Source organism: Metarhizium acridum (assembly GCF_019434415.1).
Source record: "Metarhizium acridum strain ARSEF 324 chromosome Unknown scaffold_1, whole genome shotgun sequence".
Classification (NCBI taxonomy): domain Eukaryota; kingdom Fungi; phylum Ascomycota; class Sordariomycetes; order Hypocreales; family Clavicipitaceae; genus Metarhizium; species Metarhizium acridum.
Window position 1 is genome coordinate 627,537 of NW_027094015.1, and position 18,764 is coordinate 646,300.

The 18,764-nt window shown below is 40.3% G+C and overlaps 3 protein-coding genes across 3 annotated transcripts; 2 read left to right on the plus strand and 1 right to left on the minus strand.

Moving 5' to 3' along the window:
- Positions 1-6,430: 6,430 nt before the first annotated feature.
- FAA2_1 (medium-chain fatty acid-CoA ligase faa2) lies at positions 6,431-9,349 on the minus strand. The gene is made up of 3 exons (XM_007817591.2): positions 8,588-9,349; positions 6,942-8,526; positions 6,431-6,876 (listed from the first exon to the last, which is right to left on the minus strand). The coding sequence occupies exons 1-3, from the start codon at positions 9,012-9,014 to the stop codon at positions 6,771-6,773; spliced, it is 2,118 nt and encodes a 705-aa protein (XP_007815782.2). The 5' UTR covers positions 9,015-9,349; the 3' UTR covers positions 6,431-6,770.
- Positions 9,350-12,023: 2,674 nt separating this feature from the next.
- Positions 12,024-12,550, plus strand: J3458_000142 (uncharacterized protein; the record flags this gene model as incomplete). The annotated part of the gene is made up of 2 exons (XM_066115964.1): positions 12,024-12,102; positions 12,165-12,550. 2 exons carry the CDS (start codon positions 12,024-12,026, stop codon positions 12,548-12,550), a joined length of 465 nt encoding a protein of 154 aa, XP_065977845.1.
- Positions 12,551-16,854: 4,304 nt separating this feature from the next.
- On the plus strand, positions 16,855-18,479 carry MET15_1 (o-acetylhomoserine; the record flags this gene model as incomplete). The annotated part of the gene is made up of 6 exons (XM_007817589.2): positions 16,855-16,901; positions 16,988-17,042; positions 17,106-17,189; positions 17,249-18,204; positions 18,267-18,330; positions 18,381-18,479. The coding sequence occupies 6 exons, from the start codon at positions 16,855-16,857 to the stop codon at positions 18,477-18,479; spliced, it is 1,305 nt and encodes a 434-aa protein (XP_007815780.2).
- Positions 18,480-18,764: the final 285 nt, after the last annotated feature.

The window sequence follows — 18,764 nt, forward strand, 5'->3', positions numbered from 1 at the left end:
AACTTACCCCTTAAACATGCATATTCGTGTGGAAAACAATAGAATAGTTTTACGAGAAAATGTAACTATAGTGAAACAGTTAAAAAAGCTAGTGTGCTTATAATGCATTAAAGGCGTTATATTGTGTGATAATATGCTGTTTTATCACTTAAAACATGCATATATAGCTTATAGGAAACCTTTATATCTTAAAACTTTAACCGAATATAACTCCTAGAATACTAGACTTATAATTATGCAACTAGTATTAGATTAAAGGGCTTTTTAAGGGCTATTAATTAGTTATAAGCTTATAAATTCTAGTTAAGTATTCGAAGAGATATTAGGAAATAAAAATTATAGCGTTTTTTATTAAAGTGGGGTAAAACGCCATAGCGTTTTACCCTAGTTAACTTACCCCACTAAATACCGCGGCTATTATCTTTATAATTAATGGGTGGAATTAAGTGGGGTTAGTATTTTTAAATAGCTAAGATTATAAGCTTTAAAATGATACTACTCTTATTTTTAAACTTCTTTTTTTCATAAAGTTATATTAGTTTTAATATATAGAATAAAAAAAACTTAAGAATAAAGTTTTTAATATTTATATTAATCTTTATATATATAAAATTAAATATATTAAATATATATTTAAGCTTATAAAATACTTTATAATATATAAATTAATAATATATATAATTTTACTTTAATATAAATAATATATATTAATTAAATTAAAAAAATATATAATTATATATAAAATAATTTATATAAATTTTATTAAATATATATTAGATAAAGTTATACGTTTTATATTAATAAGCTATTAAGATAACTTATATAAAATATAAAAATACTTATTACTTATTTTTATAGATTTATTTTAATTAAATAAAATATAAATAAAAACTAAAAATATTTTAAAATATTATTTACATATAATTAAGGTAAAAAAAAAATATTTTAAATTTTTATATTAATTACATATATTATATATATATAAATAACATTTAAAAAGCATTTATTTCTTATTAAATACTTAAAATAAATTAAGTTAATATCTTTATTTTTAGAATTCTTTAAACTTTAATATCTTACTTATTAAGTAACTTATAAAGGATATTTTTATAGCATTATAATGAGCTAAAATTATAGTATTTTTTGGTTATTTTTATAAGCTTATAAGTCTACTTTTAAAGCCCTTATAATTACATATTACACTATAAATGTAGTTGTAGTGTAGTTAAACTACACTAAAACTACAAAAACTACACTACACTAAAAACTACACTAAAAAACTACATGTAGTGTAGTTTTTTTGTTAATGCTCTGGTTATAATAATCTAATAGAATCTTAACTAGGTTTATTACCCCTTTTATATAATATTACTAGTATTTAAATAATTCTATTATAATAAATAGTTTTTAGTTTAATATTTTATAATTTCTTTTTATATTAATAAACTTTTAAGATTAAAACGTAATAAAGTAATATTACCTTTTATTATTTAATTATAAGCAGAGCATTAACAAAAAAACTACACTACATGTAGTTTTTTAGTGTAGTTTTTAGTGTAGTGTAGTTTTTGTAGTTATAGTGTAGTTTAACTACACTACAACTACATTTGTAGTGTAATGTGTAATTATAGAGAGAAATTTTTAATTATAAATATAACGTTAATTATAAGACTTATAAGGTTATAATTATTATACCTTAATAGAGCTAATTTAGCTCTTTATAATGCACTAATTTTTATACGTATAGCTTATAAATTAAGCGAGTTATAATAGGTTAAATCTTAGCTAAAAATTAAGATCCACTTTTTTAAAATAAGAGACTAAAAGCTTAATATCTCGCTTAATATCCACATTTTAAGGTTAATTTTTAAAGATTTAAAATCACGTGATTTTTAGCTTTATTTTAATATATAATATGCTTATATAAGCTTTTTTTTAGTAAAACTTTTTTATAATAAAATTTAAAAATAAAAAAGTTGAGTTAAAAATATAAAATCTATTATAATATAAGAAATAATATATATAAAAAGAAAGTATAAAATATTATTTTATATGAAAAATTTTAAGGTATTTAAATATATTATTTATAACTTTAATATATTTCTTATAACTTTAATATTTAATATTTTATATTTAAGTTATAGGGTAATATTATAAATATTATTATTTTATAAGATATTTATATATAAATAATAGAAATTTTTAAATTTATTATATTAAATATATTTTACTTATAATAATAATATAAAATAATACTTGCTTACTTAATATAATTCCCTTATAATTCCCTTTTATTTTATTTTTATTTTATTTTTATTAGTTTTTTAATCCCTGTTTTTAGCTTATTTAAGCTAGCTAATCCCTGCTTACTAATATTAATATTAGTAAGCAAATGTAGCTCTATTTTAGCTTATTAATTATATTAGCTAATAATAGCTTATAAATTAATTAACACTACACATTACACTAATTTTTAAAATGTAATGTAGTGTAGTAAAACTATACTACACTACACTACACTAAAATTCACTAAAAACTACAAAACTACACTACTTTTAATGCTCTAATTATAAGAGAATTCTAGCTATTATAAAGTTAAACGCGTTTATTTTAATTTAAACTACTTTACTTAAATTATAATATTAAAGGAGAAAGGCTCTTATAAAGGTATTCTTTAAACGGTTAAACGCTAGTTATTCTTTACTTATAAAGGTTAGGTAATTAAGCTTTTTACTATTTTAACTTTCCTTTAATAAGGTATTTAAGGGTCAGAGCATTAGAAGTAGTGTAGTTTTGTAGTTTTTAGTGAATTTTAGTGTAGTGTAATGTAGTGTAGTTTTACTACACTACATTACATTTTAAAAATTAGTGTAATATGTAGTATTAATTAATTTATAAGCTATTATTAGCTAATATAATTAGTAAGCTAAAATAGAGCTACATTTACTTACTAATATTAATATTAGTAAGCAGGGATTAATTAGCTTAAATAAGCTAAAAACAGGGATTAAAAAACTAATAAAAATAAAATAAAAATAAAATAAAAGGGAATTATAAGGGAATTATATTAAGTAAGTAAGTATTATTTAAAATTATTATTATAAGTAAAATATATTTAATATAATAAATTTAAAAATTTCTATTATTTATATATAAATATCTTATAAAATAATAATATTTATAATATTACCCTATAACTTAAATATAAAATATTAAATATTAAAGTTATAAGAAATATATTAAAGTTATAAATAATATATTTAAATACCTTAAAATTTTTCATATAAAATAATATTTTATACTTTCTTTTTATATATATTATTTCTTATATTATAATAGATTTTATATTTTTAACTTAACTTTTTTATTTTTAAATTTTATTATAAAAAAGTTTTACTAAAAAAAAGCTTATATAAGCATATTATATATTAAAATAAAGCTAAAAATCACGTGATTTTAAATCTTTAAAAATTAACCTTAAAATGTGGATATTAAGCGAGATATTAAGCTTTTAGTCTCTTATTTTAAAAAAGTGGATCTTAATTTTTAGCTAAGATTTAACCTATTATAACTCGCTTAATTTATAAGCTATACGTATAAAAATTAGTGAATTATAAAGAGCTAAATTAGCTCTATTAAGGTATAATAATTATAACCTTATAAGTCTTATAATCAACGTTATATTTATAATTAAAAATTTTTCTCTATAATTACATATTACACTACAAATGTAGTTGTAGTGTAGTTAAACTACACTAAAACTACAAAAACTACACTACACTAAAAACTACACTAAAAAACTACATGTAGTGTAGTTTTTTTGTTAATGCTCTGTTAAGGGTATTATTATTCTAAAGTAACCCTATATAAATTATTAATAGAAGTTATAGAATTCTAGAAATACTTATACCTTATAATACGTGGTTAATTTTTTTTATTCTTAAATAATTTATACTTGTTTTAAATCTATTAAAAGGCTATTAATTAATAGAATAAACCCTAGAAATTCTATAAAGGTTTAGTAAAAGGTATATTTAAATAGCTTTATAAATAGCTTAGCTACTTATATTCGTTTTAATATTTAGGTGATATAAGAGGTATATTTCTCTTTTATTTTTAAGAAGATTAAAATATTATTTAAATATACTATATAAATAATATTAATTAGCCCTTATAAGGCTTAATAGATATAATTTTAAAAAGTAATAGGCGCGTTTATAAGGCTAAAGGGTATAAGCAAGTATTTATAATGCTTATAATAGGTTTAAAAGGCTATCTTTCACTTATCTCTCTCTTTTATTTGTATTTTATAATAGGTATTCTTAATATTAATCTTTAAGAAGAACTTAACCCCTTAATATTTATTAAGTAACTCTAAGATTAAAGGTAATATATAGTAATTCTTTTAGATTATCTTATTTAATCCCTTATAATTTATATATAATCTTAGGGTTTTATTCTTCTTAGGTATAAATAAAATTAATACTTTAATTAAGCTTTTTAAGAGTCTTATTTATTTATTTATTAGGTTTTCGTTAATATACTAATAAAACTTCTTTAACTTAGCTTAAGATAATAGGTAAATAAGTTTATAAGGTAACGTAACGTTAAGTAAAAGGTTAATATTATAATTAGTATTCTTATATAATAATAAGGTCTTAAAATAATTATCTATAAAGATATTCTTAAAGCTATAAAGCTTTATTAAAATATTATTTATAGAATTATACCCTTTTATTAGCTCTTTACCCCTTAGAGTAAGAAAGTCTTTCTTAAATATACTAATAATAGCGTAAATTTAAGCTACGTTCTAGTACTTCTTAGTAAATTTATAGGGATTATCTAGTAAGAAACCCCTTTTTTAAGACTTATATTACTATTTTTAGCTATATATAATTATATGTATCTTTTATTTAACTAATATATATATTTCTATTAAGATAAGATTTCCCTTTAGGTTTAGGTCCCTTTTAATAGTAATATATAATAATTTTAAGGTACGCTTACACTTATAAGAGTTAATAGCTTAAACGGGTACTTTATATATATTATATTAGGGAATTATAAGGGTTTTAATTAATTATAAAATAAGAGCTATTACCTTTACTTAACGTAGTTCTTATTACCTTATAAAGTTAATACTAATAAGGTTAAGTATTATATAACTATTAAGATTAACGTAGGTTTTTATAGTATTACACTTATATATAATAACCTTTATATTAAAGTATTAGCTTATTAATACTTCTTAGCTTAAAGCTAAAGTAAGGGTAATTACTTTAACCTTTAAGTGTTTTCTTAATTATTTTAATTATTTTTAAATAATTTATTATAAGTAAGTTAAAGGTAATTCTTACTATTATAATTATAATAATATAGCCTTTCTTATTTAATTAAGTTTAGGTTTTAATTATAAGAATTTAATTATAAGAACCTCTTATTATTAAGGTAAGCCTTTAATAAGTTACTTCTTTCTTATTAAGGTATCTTTAAAAAGCTTTTTAATTAAGATAAGTTAACCTTTCGCTTATTTCTCCCTAATATAATATTTTAAAATGATTAGGTAATTTAAATTACTTCTTCTTAGGTTTTTTTAAAGATAAAGGTATATAAGTTTATATAATCTTAAAGTTTAAGTTATAGCTTAATAAAAAGGGTAAGTACCTATAACTTTTCACTAGCTTTTTTTAAGTATTTCTTTAATAAATTTAAGTAAATATTAAAGTTTATAAAGCTTTAATTTTCGCGTTACTTTACTTATTTTAATTATATAGCTATTTAAGCCTTATAATTTTTTATGTCTTTTAAAAGTATAAGGGTTTAATCTTAAAACGTATTTTAATTATTCTTAAGGTTTTTCTTTTAATTTACTAGCTATTTATTAAGGTATTAGTCTTATCTTACCTTATATTTTAAGTTTATATAATTTAAGGTAAAGAGAATTTTCTAGTAATTCTTATAATACTTACGTTTTACTTTATTAAAAGTATAATTTAAGTTATTTATTTAAATCTTATACTTTTAAGGGTTTATTAAATAATAAAAAGAGTTAATATTCTTAACCTATACTTTTTAATTATTACTTCTCTTTAAATTATAAAAGTTACGCCTCTTTTTTATTATTAAGTAAGTGATTCTAAGAATTAATTTTTATAGCTTCTTTTTCTTTTCTTAAAGCTTTTATAACTTCTTTAATTAAGTGATTTAATTTTAAAGAGCTATAATAGCTTTATTTAATTATTTAAGTATTTTCCCTTTACTTAAGGCTATTATATTCTCTTAATTACTTAATAATTCTATTAGATTCTCTATTATTAGAGGTAAAGGCGCCTATAAAATAAGGGTTCTTTAAGTGCTTATCCTTACTATTTTAATTAAGTAACTTTTTAAGAAGCTTTAAAAATTATAAGGTTATAAGAGAGACTAAAAGTTAGGTAATTAAAGTAAGGGTAATTATATTATAATAATTAAAGCTTATCTTATTTTTTAATTATACGAGATATAGGGGATATAGTCCTAAAGCCCCCGTTCCACGTGACGTTATTAATCGCGTTACAGGTAGGCGGGGTTCCCCAACCACCTTACACGGCCTTAGATTTACAGATTCCACGCCAAAACCACTACATTCTAAAATGATTGCGTGGTTAGTCACGGTTCCCTGGCCTAGGTACGGCCAAAATACAGTGTTACTAGATGCCCTCCATCTAGCCTTTCTTTTTAAATTTTTTTTGAATAAGTTAATAATCTAAAATGAATAATAATTCTCCTCTTTACAGCTTAGCCGAGCCAGCAGGCTGGGCGTTGTTAATCTCAGCGTACATGGCGTCGATTTCGGCGCGGTATTTCTTGGCGGCTTGGGGTCTCTTGAGTTTGAGGCTATCATGGGTTAGTCAGCCATCTGTCCTGAACCAAAGGTACGCTGCTGCAGGATGCAAACTTACGTCGGGGTGAGGAGCTCGTTGTCAATGCTAAAGGGCTCAACATCCAAGTAAACGCCCCTGACTTTCTCAAAACTGTTGAATTTGTGCTTGCGGCCAATGTTGTCGAGAACCTTGAGGAAAGCTTGCCTGGTCTTGGGGTCCTTGGCAGCAGCCCGCATGTCACTGGGGTCATTGGAGACCGTGCGGCCCAGGACCTTGGAGGCCCAGGCAGGGAAGTTCTCAGGGTCGACGCCAAAGATGGCAACCAGAGTAGACTCCTTGGCATCGCCGTGCACATAACCCATGTTGATGAGGTTGGTGTTGGCAGAGTAGACGTTCTCGATACGCTCAGGGGAGATGTACTCGCCCTGAGACAGCTTCAAGACGTTCTTCTTGCGGTCAATGATCTTGAAGCGGCCAAGCTTATCAATCTCGCAAATGTCGCCGGTGTGGAACCAGCCATCAGCCTCGAGGACCTTTTTAGTCTCCTCCTCGTTCTTGTAGTACTCCTTAAAGACGGCAGGGCCTCTGACGAGTAGTTCGCCACGGGGATTGGGCTTATCGTGGACGGTGTAGTCGAACTCAGGGACGGACTCAAGACACAGCTCGACGTCACCCATTGGGGGCCCAACGTTGCCGGTAGAGAAGTCACCCTTCATCTGAACAGTGCCGGTGGCATATGTCTCGGTCATGCCCCAGCCCTGCTGGAAAGTGTTGGCGAAAGCAGCGCGCAGGAACTCCTGGACGTCGGGGTCAAGCTGAGCGCTTCCGCTGATCATGGTGTGAGCATTGTCTAAACCAACAGCAGCTCTGACCTTGCGGGTCCAGATTCTGTCCCAAAAGAAGTGGGTGTTGGAGGCCTGACCGGGAGCAGCCTTCATGGCAGCCTTCTTGGAGTTGACGACATGCCTTGAAAGAGCGCCCTTGAAGCCTTCAGCCTCCACAGTAGCGCTACGAATGGCCGAGTTGAATCGGTTAAACAGACGTGGGACAGAAATGAAGCCTGTGGGCTTGAGGATCTTGAGATCATCGACGAGACCCAACACATCGCCACGGAAGAAACCAACGGCGGCGCCTTCTGACAGAGCAATGTGATCAATCAGACGACCATAAATGTGCGCAAGGGGTAGGTATGACATGTGAATGTCGGATTCCTTGACGTGACCACCCAGACGCGCAGCGGCGTTGGCAGAGATAGCATTTCCGTGCGTGAGAACGACACCCTTGGGAGCGCCAGTAGTACCGGAGGTGTAGTTAATGGTGGCAATGTCATCCCAGCCAGCAGGGCGCATGGAACGGCCAGATTCGACGCCAATCTTCTCAACCTCGCTCATGGAGTAGATCTTGATGCCGTGCTGAGCCGCAAGGTCGTTCAAAACGTCGGCCTTGGACAGTCCAGGAAGCTCACCATGCTCAAGCGGGTCCATGGATACGATGAGCTTGAGGGACGGAATGCGCGGTGCAAGCTTGATGAGCTTGGAGATGTGAGGAAGCGAGCACACAACGCTAGGCAGCTCGGCATGGTTGATGATGTACTCGGTAGCGTCGGGGCCGAGAGTTTCGTACAGCGAGACAGTATAAAGCGATTGCGAGGAGGCACCGAGATCTAAGCAACGGTAAGTGATTAGATATATCTCATTCGGGAATAAACTTGGCGAAAGACGTACCAGCGATTTGCCACTCGGGACGGTTCTGGGACCAAACGCCAATACCGTACTTGTCCTTGGTATACCCAATGCGCTTATGGACCTCAACGATACCGGCGCCAAAGTTCGTTCTTCGCTCTGCAACCTCGCCGTACGTCATCCATTCGAACTTGTCTCCCCAAGTCTGGGTGGCGGGATTCCATTGGCGAGTGCCCATGCACCGCTTCTTGGGCCACTTGCGGGCTGAAGCCTCGAATAAGTCGTGTACAGAGCGCACATTGGGGTCAAAGGTGGTCAGAAGCTCTCTGTCGCGGAACCTCCAGCCTCTGTAGACAGCGCTGCGGCCGGGACGCTCAGAACCGGGGACGGGAACACCGTAGGGGGAGCCGGCGGGAGGAACAGCGCCAAGCTCGGCCTGGAGCGCGGCGGGATCTTGTGCGGGAGGCATTGTGAGGATTCCCAACCAACGGACCTAAGAATGCCGATTGTGTCGCGGGCGCGGGCGGGAGGATGGCAACGGGCAGACGAGAGTCAAAGAAGGAGACGCTGGGGCGAGGTTGGCTGGGAAGGATGAAGAAGAAGAGAGCAGAGCAACAGCCGGCTCTGGGGTAAAAAGCTGGGGGAGAAGGGGGAAGGAGGAAGCTTCAAGCCAATACGACCGCGCAGACACTCGATTGGGGCATGACGCCGAACGCGATGGGGGATTTTACGGAGTAACGACAGCATCGGTAGGTCGTCATCAATTGATCCATGTCCGTGGCTATCACTAGGTGTGCTCTGGGCCGAGGTACGGCGGGACCTCGGCAGCCCCAGATTTTCAATGTTGACACGGACATTGGAAACGTGGTCAGGGGCCAGTGACGGCGCGAGGTTGGTAGCACAAGGGCGCCTAACCCACTGCCAACTGACGCACATGTGCATACGGATGCCAAGGCTATTTTCGACCTGAGGTTGTTGTGGAAGCAATTCCGCCGGTGGTGAAGCTCTCGGAGAGCCATGCTGTGCACAGCGGCGGGGAGCCATAGTTCCAGGGTTAGGGTTGAGCACAACAGGGGTTGAGCACTTCTCCCTCACGTTTTGGCCCGCTTGCTTGGCCCCAGCGCTCTTGCCAAAGCCCAGTTGGGCATTTCCCAGTGAGTCTGACGTCTCGTTGTGATTTCGCCTCCCGGCAATTCTCCCTTCCATCAACAGCGCCTACGCATGCATTATTGGTTCCCATTGGCCGTCATCCCATCAAACCATCCGCGCCGTCAGCCACCACATCAATTCTCCGTCAATATTTCGACGTACATGTGAATTGATGCCAAGGACCAATTCGTACCGCGATTTGGGATTGGTGGCAACCTGTTGCGGACACCAGCACCAGACCAAGACGGTGCCACTTTGATGGCCGAGACAGACGCCATCTGACCGAGATCAATGCGACCCTTCCTATCCAGCAGCTAACTTTGTCCTGTGCGTGCCTGCACCAATGGGTGCCAACGCTCACTCTGCAAATGTCTCTTCCACGGGCGCAACATGTGATGCAGACGGAAGACGATGACTAGACACACAAAGGCACCTCACAGACAACCCCCATCGGGGTTCTCATGGAGAAACCGTAATCCAGACTTTCACTGAGCTCAAAGGATGACTGATTACATTACTTGCTGGCTGTTGCAATTCAAACCGAGTTGACACTTGGACGATCTGGTCACAGGAGACCTGACAGAGCTTCCAGATTCGAGCATGAGCCGGCGTCTCCAGCCCTATCAAGTTAGAGATGGGAGAGGAGACTGACGATGAGACGGAAGCTTATTACCAGGCAGCAAACACGCATACAAAGCACACCAATAGCAATATCCCAGGCCGACCGATGACATGTTGCCATACTGCGAAAGAGCAGCGTTCTCTATTTGTCATCGTCATCTATTCCAGCAGCGTGACCCAACCCCACGTTTCTATTCGAATTGTTACAAATCTCGTCGCTCTTCCTTGTCGATTGTGCTATGCGCGTATCAAGTAGCTCCTCACGTAGAGGCATGGCAAAATATAGTCGTGCTCATGCATAACAGACTCGGCTGTAAGTCTATACTGTTACACGACAAATACGACGGCCAAGTATGGCCATGCTGGCAGTTGGGATGAGGATTGTCGCCGTTATTTAGAGCATTCCAGCCAACAACCATGAAGCGTCTCGTATCATCAGTCGGCACATGGGCCAGCGACTGCGAAGGATGATGCAACCTCATCATGGTGGAACATGACCACGCCTTCAATGTGTTTGCTGGGCTGCATGATAGGTACACGGCCACAAGTGCGAAGTGAGATGGATGTCTCGTTGGCAATACTTGGTCGTGGAGAGTCTACCGACGCTACTCTACGTGAACAGGCTTTGCAGGTCAGGCTCTAATAATAGGTAGCTGTCAGGTCGAGCACACGGCCTCAAAACAATGTCCCTTGATACCGCCCAAAGTAAGTCTGAGGTATAATCACTACACCGACGCTGTTTCAGAAGTTTGCAGCGGCAGCAGAGGGCTGCAAATTACACGTGTAAATTTGGGCCAGACATTGGAGCTTTACACAGCGTCATTCGTATTTGAACATGTTTGTGCAGCGGCAGTTTGTCTTCTCGCGATGCACGACCAAGTCCTCGGCTCATGCCAGAGTCCTGGTGAGACGCCGAGAACAGCAAGTGTGATGCAAGTCTCGGCAGACGAACCCGGTCTGGTACAGACGACAATGGAAAAACGGAATCGAAGAGGAAGAGGAAGAGGAAGACCTCAATTACGAGCCCAGGAATACCGAGAGAGACTCGCCTTACTTCTTCAGCCACTTTGGGGCGACCTGTCCGCAATTATGTCGACGGGGATTTGAGCTCCGTCACAGTTGTCCCTCCCTCTGCTTGCGACAAGCTGGGATCTTCTTTTCCATCTTTCCACAGTCCCATGTTGCTAGTATTTTGCTCAATTTGGCCGTGGCATTGTCGACGGCGGGTTCCACCCTCTTGTTTCAGACATCTTCTCGGGAGTCTCAGGATCGACCGTCATGTTGCAATGCCCCAACCACCCCCTCGGTAGCCAAGCAGCAAATGGCCCAAGTAGCCAATTTGATCCCGCAAATACGTAGCCAAGCCGGCTGTGTCGTCGAATCGAATGCACAAAGGTTCATTTACCGCATTGGGACGATCCGAGTGACGCAGCGATGATCCCCTTTTTGCACGGCCCTCCCACCGCCTCCTTGCTTGCAATCTCCAATATAGGACACCAAGACTCTGCGTATGAATGAAACGTGTGCGTTTGTAGACGTGTGTAGCATCCTTTGGCTTGGGGAGGGGTCCTTGTCGCCCTTTTTCTGCCTCGTTTGATCCGTCGTCTCCCATGTCTTTTCTTTCCTTTCGACATCGCATGTACGGCTGCCAACCTGCCAGCCAGCATCATCTCTACAGCAAAACCCTCGAACTGATCCCTTGCCCAGCATGAGCCGAGTAGGCAGTGTCTCTCTCCGGGCTCTCCAGGGCATCTTGGCTGCGGCAAATCTCGGCCTTTCTGCGTACGGTGCGTCATCAGCGCTGCTGGAGAATCGGGGCATGGCCGAATTGCTAACAGAACCGCGGCAGTCATAAACTGGTACCGGACGTTAACGTCTCAGTCAGCAGACGGCTCCGTCAGCTTCCTCCTCGCCGCGTCCGTCATGTCCATCTTGTCGATTCTGTACCTGGAGCTGGCGCCGCGCTTCGTCAGCCGACTCGCGCATCCCTACGCAGCGCTGGCGGTCCAGGGGCTCAACACCGCCCTCTACTTTGCCGCCTTCATCGCCCTCGCTGTCTATGTCGGCAACCTGACTTTTTGCGAGGGCTCCGTCTGCAGGGCGAGTCGGGCCGACGCCGTTGTCGCGGCGGGTGCATTTTGCGCGTGGATCGCGTCCACCATTTTGACGGCCAAGCACATGATTGTCGGAGGCGCCGCGGCAAGGCACAAGGCGGCCCCGATGGGCAAGGCTTAGACTAGATCCCTGTGAGATGGGGATTTTCTGTTTTCAGGCTGAAACGTAGAATAATTTAATGCAATCTTTTACTCTTCTTGCGGGGACCGACGCGGCAGTGCCATGGTCGGTATGAGACATGGACGGCCAAAGGGTATACCCTGATGTACACGAATGGGACTTCTTTGTAGGTTTGATGAAATATACGGCGTACACAGAGACACAACGGGTTGGGAACTCGGGGGGCTATTCTGGATATTTATCTATACGCATCAAACGTCGAGTGAGTGAGCTTGCTTGGGCTCCGAGGATGGGTACAAGTTAGGACGCGAACATGGGCAAGACATGGTTGCTTGATATGCATCGTTTCTTGATACGTGATTGTTTCTGACTGTATACATGGGTGTGAAGTGATTTCATGTGGTGCTCCGATATTGCATTTGTGACCCATTAGTCGACCCATGCGCCAGGTATTCTCAGAGACGTTTCCTCCATCTCCCAAAACTCCCCTGCAAACTCTTCGGTGAAATGATCCCAGATAAACTCCCAGTCGTTGGGGTTTGGCCCGTGTGAAATTGACACAAGGCATGGACTGTCAAATGGACAATAAGAATAGACCCGGCTGGTGAATCTACGCCTCCTCACGGTTTCGTTATTCAAAAACAAGGCCCGCTCCTCCCGTCCGTACTCTTGGAGATCTATTCCGGCCCTCGATACATCGTCCAAGAAATCCCTTGCACTATTGAGCTGCCAGCGTAATATCCTTCGCTAGCTCCTTCCAGCTCTACTGGCGTCCCACATAGACTCCATTATGGTATATAATAGTGGTGTTATGTGGAGGTGGATTTTGTGACGAGAGACGGTTTCCGTGATGAATAATATCTTTTCCATTCTCACGAGGCAGTCAAGCTGCATGCCTGAAACTAGGCATCGGGCGAGTTCCTTATATTCCCAACGCTTGGACTGATATTTGTCCGTATCAGGTTCCGCATTATTGTTACGGAAGAATCGGTAAGGAAATCGGAAAGAAGCTAGAAGGAAAAAATGCATCGAACTGGGACCTGAGTAATACATGCTCATCCGTAGGTCATCAAACGTTATTCCGATCCCGGGCATGGCAGAAGCTAAGACCCCTGGATCAACAAAAGGCTAGCCAAGAACAACAAATTTATACCTTGGAGAAACATTCCTGAGTTTAGTAGTCATGCCGTTATCAATATACTGTGCAAGACCTGGAACGTTCCAAATATAATAGATGATGATATGTCGCCACCAGTTACCATATTGTTGGCCATGCAGCAATGCAATGTCGGAACAAAAGCCTTCGTGATTGATGTAATTGGCCAAAAATTCGAGCACACCAGATGTAGATCTATACATTAGACCAATATCTGGTATATGAGGAGCCAATTCATGGTGTGAAGTTTCTTCGAACAATGGGTGTCCCATCTTGATCAGACACGTAGCCATGTCGTATCGGTGGCAGCTTGCCGCCATCTATGAACATATTAGCTAAAGCATTCGATATTTCAAAATTCCTTCCAAGCATACGTGAAGCAGCCTATAGCCGAACCCATTTCGACCATATAGAGAGCCGTTACCAGCGGATAATACTCCATCAGATCGGAGACTGATCCCCGCCTGACAGCCCCGAAGATGGGACTATCCCGTGGGCGCAAATTCCAGCTCGACAGCTTCCAGGTGAATCCGTGCCCCGGTCGGTAAGCGATAGCATCCCAGATTTTGTTTGAGAGCCATGAGGGGAGTCTCATACAAGCCGTTACAACTGACATGCGCAGTTAGATCAAATACATCCTCAGTGATTTGCCCAAGAGACTTACCACATTGGATATTGTCATTATCATGCCCTTTATGGTGAATGCCAGAATGATAGCCGGTCGTGATACCTCCGAAGAAGGAACTGGACATCCATGGTAGGGACCGCTCTACAGCTAGAGTCATGGAACCCGCGGCCTGCCTCTCTTCCATTGTCTGAATAGTGCGTGATATTGGTTTTGTTCTGGCCCTTGCATTGGACTCGGCCTGTCTAGCAAAGAAGATTGACGCCGTGCGCTCCGGCGCACTTTCCGCTAGAGAACTGTAACCCGAGTATATCCCATTAATCAGCTTCTATTCATGTAAAATGTCTTGTGCAAGTATTGATCGTGCCTTATGAACCATGCACGAAGCGTGAGTGCCAATTGCATCATCTGCAGTGCCCCTTGAAGCCGGTTCTGGGCGCGCAAGATCGAGTCTTGCTCCAAAACCACCTTAATTTTGGCAAACGTCCTCCGCATTTGTGATTTCGGTTCGATTCGCTGTTGAAGTTCTCGGATAGCTTCATCTAATTCGGTTGCGGCTTGTTTACAAGACCTCATGCTAAGGACTCCAGTGCGGACGCCCAAAACGGCGTTTCGTTTGGCTTGAGCCTCTACCTCTTCCATCACAGAATTCAGGGCTTCAATCTGATCCACTTAGATAGACCGAGGCACATCTTGAACCTTCTCCCAAAGCTTCTTTAACGCAATGACCCTAGTCGCAACTTCGTCAAGTGTGATGACACTGGCCACGAGACCGAGTGCATCCGCCATGTTGACAGGGTGAATGGTTAGCTTACATGGAAATAATTTGATGTGAATGATTTGAAAGAGATGTATTTTCTGAAATAAATGTTCCGCAAAAGCCAGGTGAGGCGGTTTGGCAGCCTAATGTCATCGAAAGGGGGCAAGGCTGACATGTGTGATACATTGGTGAAGACGACCATTGGCGATGGTAGTGAACACCATAGATAGTATGACAATATTAACCCAATGGCGGAGCATAATCTTCTCAATATGATTGTCATTTGTGCTACTGTCGAGGAAAATACACTGCGGCAACGGCACCTGTTACTGTTGTGTCACCCTTTCACACCGCTGCAGCGATGCTTCAAGACCTGATAATGGGTCATACAAATCCTTTGATGGATGTAGTCCTGATGTAGCTAATTCTTGTATATCTGATTAGAGGACTCATGTCCTGCAGATTGTTCTCATGTGAAAGAAGTGAAATGTCAATGTGCTCATGTAGGAAGACTCGGGCACTCATCGGGCTCGAAGGAAAAGATGACAATGTGAAGCTATGTTAATTATATGTTTCAGTTATCCGAACAACGTTCCGAACTAGTAGTCTTTAAAGTCTTTGTACTCAGATACTCAGCATTGATAGTTTACATAATGTCAGAGCTTTGAAAAGGAACATTGACCTGCGGAGCAGACAGAACACGAGTGCTGTTCAGGCACTATTTGATTCAAAGCCTGGAATCAGCGAGTCCACTCTTCTGGATACATGCGTACTTTTCTATGCAGGTTTCGTTCAGCGAGGGCTTAACGTCAATGGAGAAGCCATGAATTTCGTACAAGGCTTCACAGCCTGAGTGACTGGTCTGAGCGATCGTAAACAAAAGCATGTAATAAACTTATGGCCTTCTTCGTTGAACTACATGAGGTTAGGTCGTAGATAAAAACGAGGTTACAGAGGTACTTACTGAGTCAGAACTAAAAAAAATTAACATCATCATCTAGTAGCACGCTTCGTTCACCCTCATTCGGCGCTTCCTACCCATGCTTGACGCTACACACATTGACATTGTCCTTTGTCCCATAGACGGGCGTCGGTCGACGCTTGACAACCGTGCACTCTGCAACGTAGCGACACCGGCGTCATGGAAGCTTCAGGCACCAGGCCTCTGTCGATACCCCACGATGGGCAGCTGTCCAATAAAGCACGTACCGGCCACCAATCGACAGCGATGGCGTGCGAATTTAGCACCCAACCTCGGCGAGCGATGGCGTGCTCGATAGACTGGAGTTATTGTATCGGGCGGCAAGTAGCTTTTCGTGGCGTTTCCAACTCGCTACCCCACGCCCACGTCCGACGCCAGGGTCCGAATCTCCAAATCAGGTTAAAACACACGGATAGTAAATGAGCCTGGAGGAGGGGCAGCTGCAGCTCGTTGCCGCCCATAGGCCTAGGTGGCATTTGGGCAGTTTGCGGTTCCCCTTGCGTGAGGCCTGTCTATAAAAACGCAATTGGCAGTCATGGAGAGCTCCGCGTGTTATGTGATGTGGAAAGCGAAACGGACTAGAAGCCTGCGGCCGCCGGTGGTTTTTATTGATTTCACGAGAGATCGGGCAACTGCCATCCCCTCCCGTACCTTCCCCCGCCTTCAAGTGCTGCTCCCTCAGAAACCATTCCTCTTGTTCTTTTCACGCCTAGGTTCTGTTCCTTCGTGATCTTCCTCTTATTTTTTCTTCTTTTCTCTCCTGTTGTCTAGGAACGTGAAAATGGCCGATTTGAACCAAAAATTCGAGACGCTGCAGCTTCATGCTGGGTAAGTCGGGATGGTTCCAAATGCGGGTGGTGAGACTGGTGAAACTTGTGAGACATTGCACAACAGCTGATGTGGTTGTATATTAGCCAGGAACCTGATCCGACCACCAAGGCGCGTGCTGTGCCTATTTACGCAACTACCGTGAGAAATTGCTGATGACACCTCTTCCATCGAAGTTTTGGGAATGAAAGCTAACGAGGGCAGAGCTACACTTTCAATGACTCTGCTCACGGCGCGAGGCTCTTTGGCCTCAAGGAGTTTGGTAACATCTACAGCCGTATCATGAACGTACGCACACTCCTCACACTCAACTTCTTTTAGCGGAAATCTGCTAACTTTCTCCAAAGCCCACTGTCGATGTCTTTGAAAAGCGCATTGCAGCTCTTGAAGGTGGTGTCGCCGCCCTCGCCGCCTCCTCCGGCCAAAGCGCCCAGTTCATCACAATCAATGCGCTTGCCCACGCCGGCGACAACATCGTCTCCACATCTAACCTTTACGGCGGCACCTACAACCAGTTCAAGGTGTTCCTGCCGCGTCTCGGCATAAAGACCAAGTTCGTCGACGGCGACAAGCCCGAGGACATTGCTGCCGCCATCGACGACAATACCAAAGCCGTCTTTGTCGAGAGCATCGGCAATCCGCGGTACAACGTGCCCGACCTGGAGGCCATTGCCAAAGTCGCCCATCACGCGGGCGTCCCCCTGATTGTGGACAACACCTTTGGTGCCGGCGGCTACTTCATCCGTCCTATTGACCACGGCGCCGACATCGTGGTGCACTCTGCCACCAAGTGGATTGGAGGACACGGCACCACCATCGGCGGCGTTGTCGTCGACTCTGGCAAATTCGACTGGGGCAAGCATGCCAAGCGTTTCCCGCAATTTGTCGAGCCGGCTGAGGGCTACCATGGCCTCAAGTTCTTCGAGACCTTTGGCAACATCTCCTTCATCATCAGGGCGCGGGTGGAGATCTTGAGAGATTTGGGCGCCGCGCTGAACCCATTTGCTGCGCAGCAGCTACTGCTTGGCACTGAGACACTGAGTCTGCGTGCTGAGAGACATGCCCAGAATGCGTTGGCTTTGGCCCAGTACCTCGAGAAGAGCCCTTATGTCAGCTGGGTCAGCTACCCTGGTTTAGAAAGCCACCCGTATCACGAGGCTGCCAAGAAGTACCTCAAAAGGGGCTCTGGTGGTGTGCTGAGCTTTGGTGTCAAGGGCGGTGGTGCCGGCAGTCAGGTCGTGGATGGCTTCAAGCTGATTTCCAACTTGGCCAATGTCGGCGACGCCAAGACGCTGGCTATTCAGTAAGTTTTTGATATTCCCATTTTTGCGTCTTTTTCATGGTGTGAGTTGTTAACACTTGCAGCCCTTGGACAACTACCCATGAGCAGCTCTCAGACGAAGAAAAGGCCAGCTCTGGTGTCACAGAGGTACGTGTACATATGCGTGCTCTGATTGAGTATGGACTAACATGTTGTAGGATCTCATCCGTATCTCGGTCGGTATCGAGCACATTGATGACATTATTGCCGATTTCGAGCAGTCGTTCAAGGCTGCCACCGCCGCCACTAAGTCATAGGCTGGATTGGATTTAAACTAGATCTAGCGTGGATTGAACGACAGTAATGAATTTGACTGAAACTACATGTATCGGATTATGTTGGGGCATTAACCCCCCCTCCCCCCCCCACCCAAAAAAAAATAAAAATAGAAGTCAATTTCCTAATATTAGTCAAACATATGTCCTTATCGAGACTCGTGACTCCTACAAGGTGCTAGTAGGCAGGTATTTTGTGAAATTTTGAGAAACTCCAAGTCCTGCCATGAGCATCTTGGGGAGCAATCTGCACCAATATGCGCATCA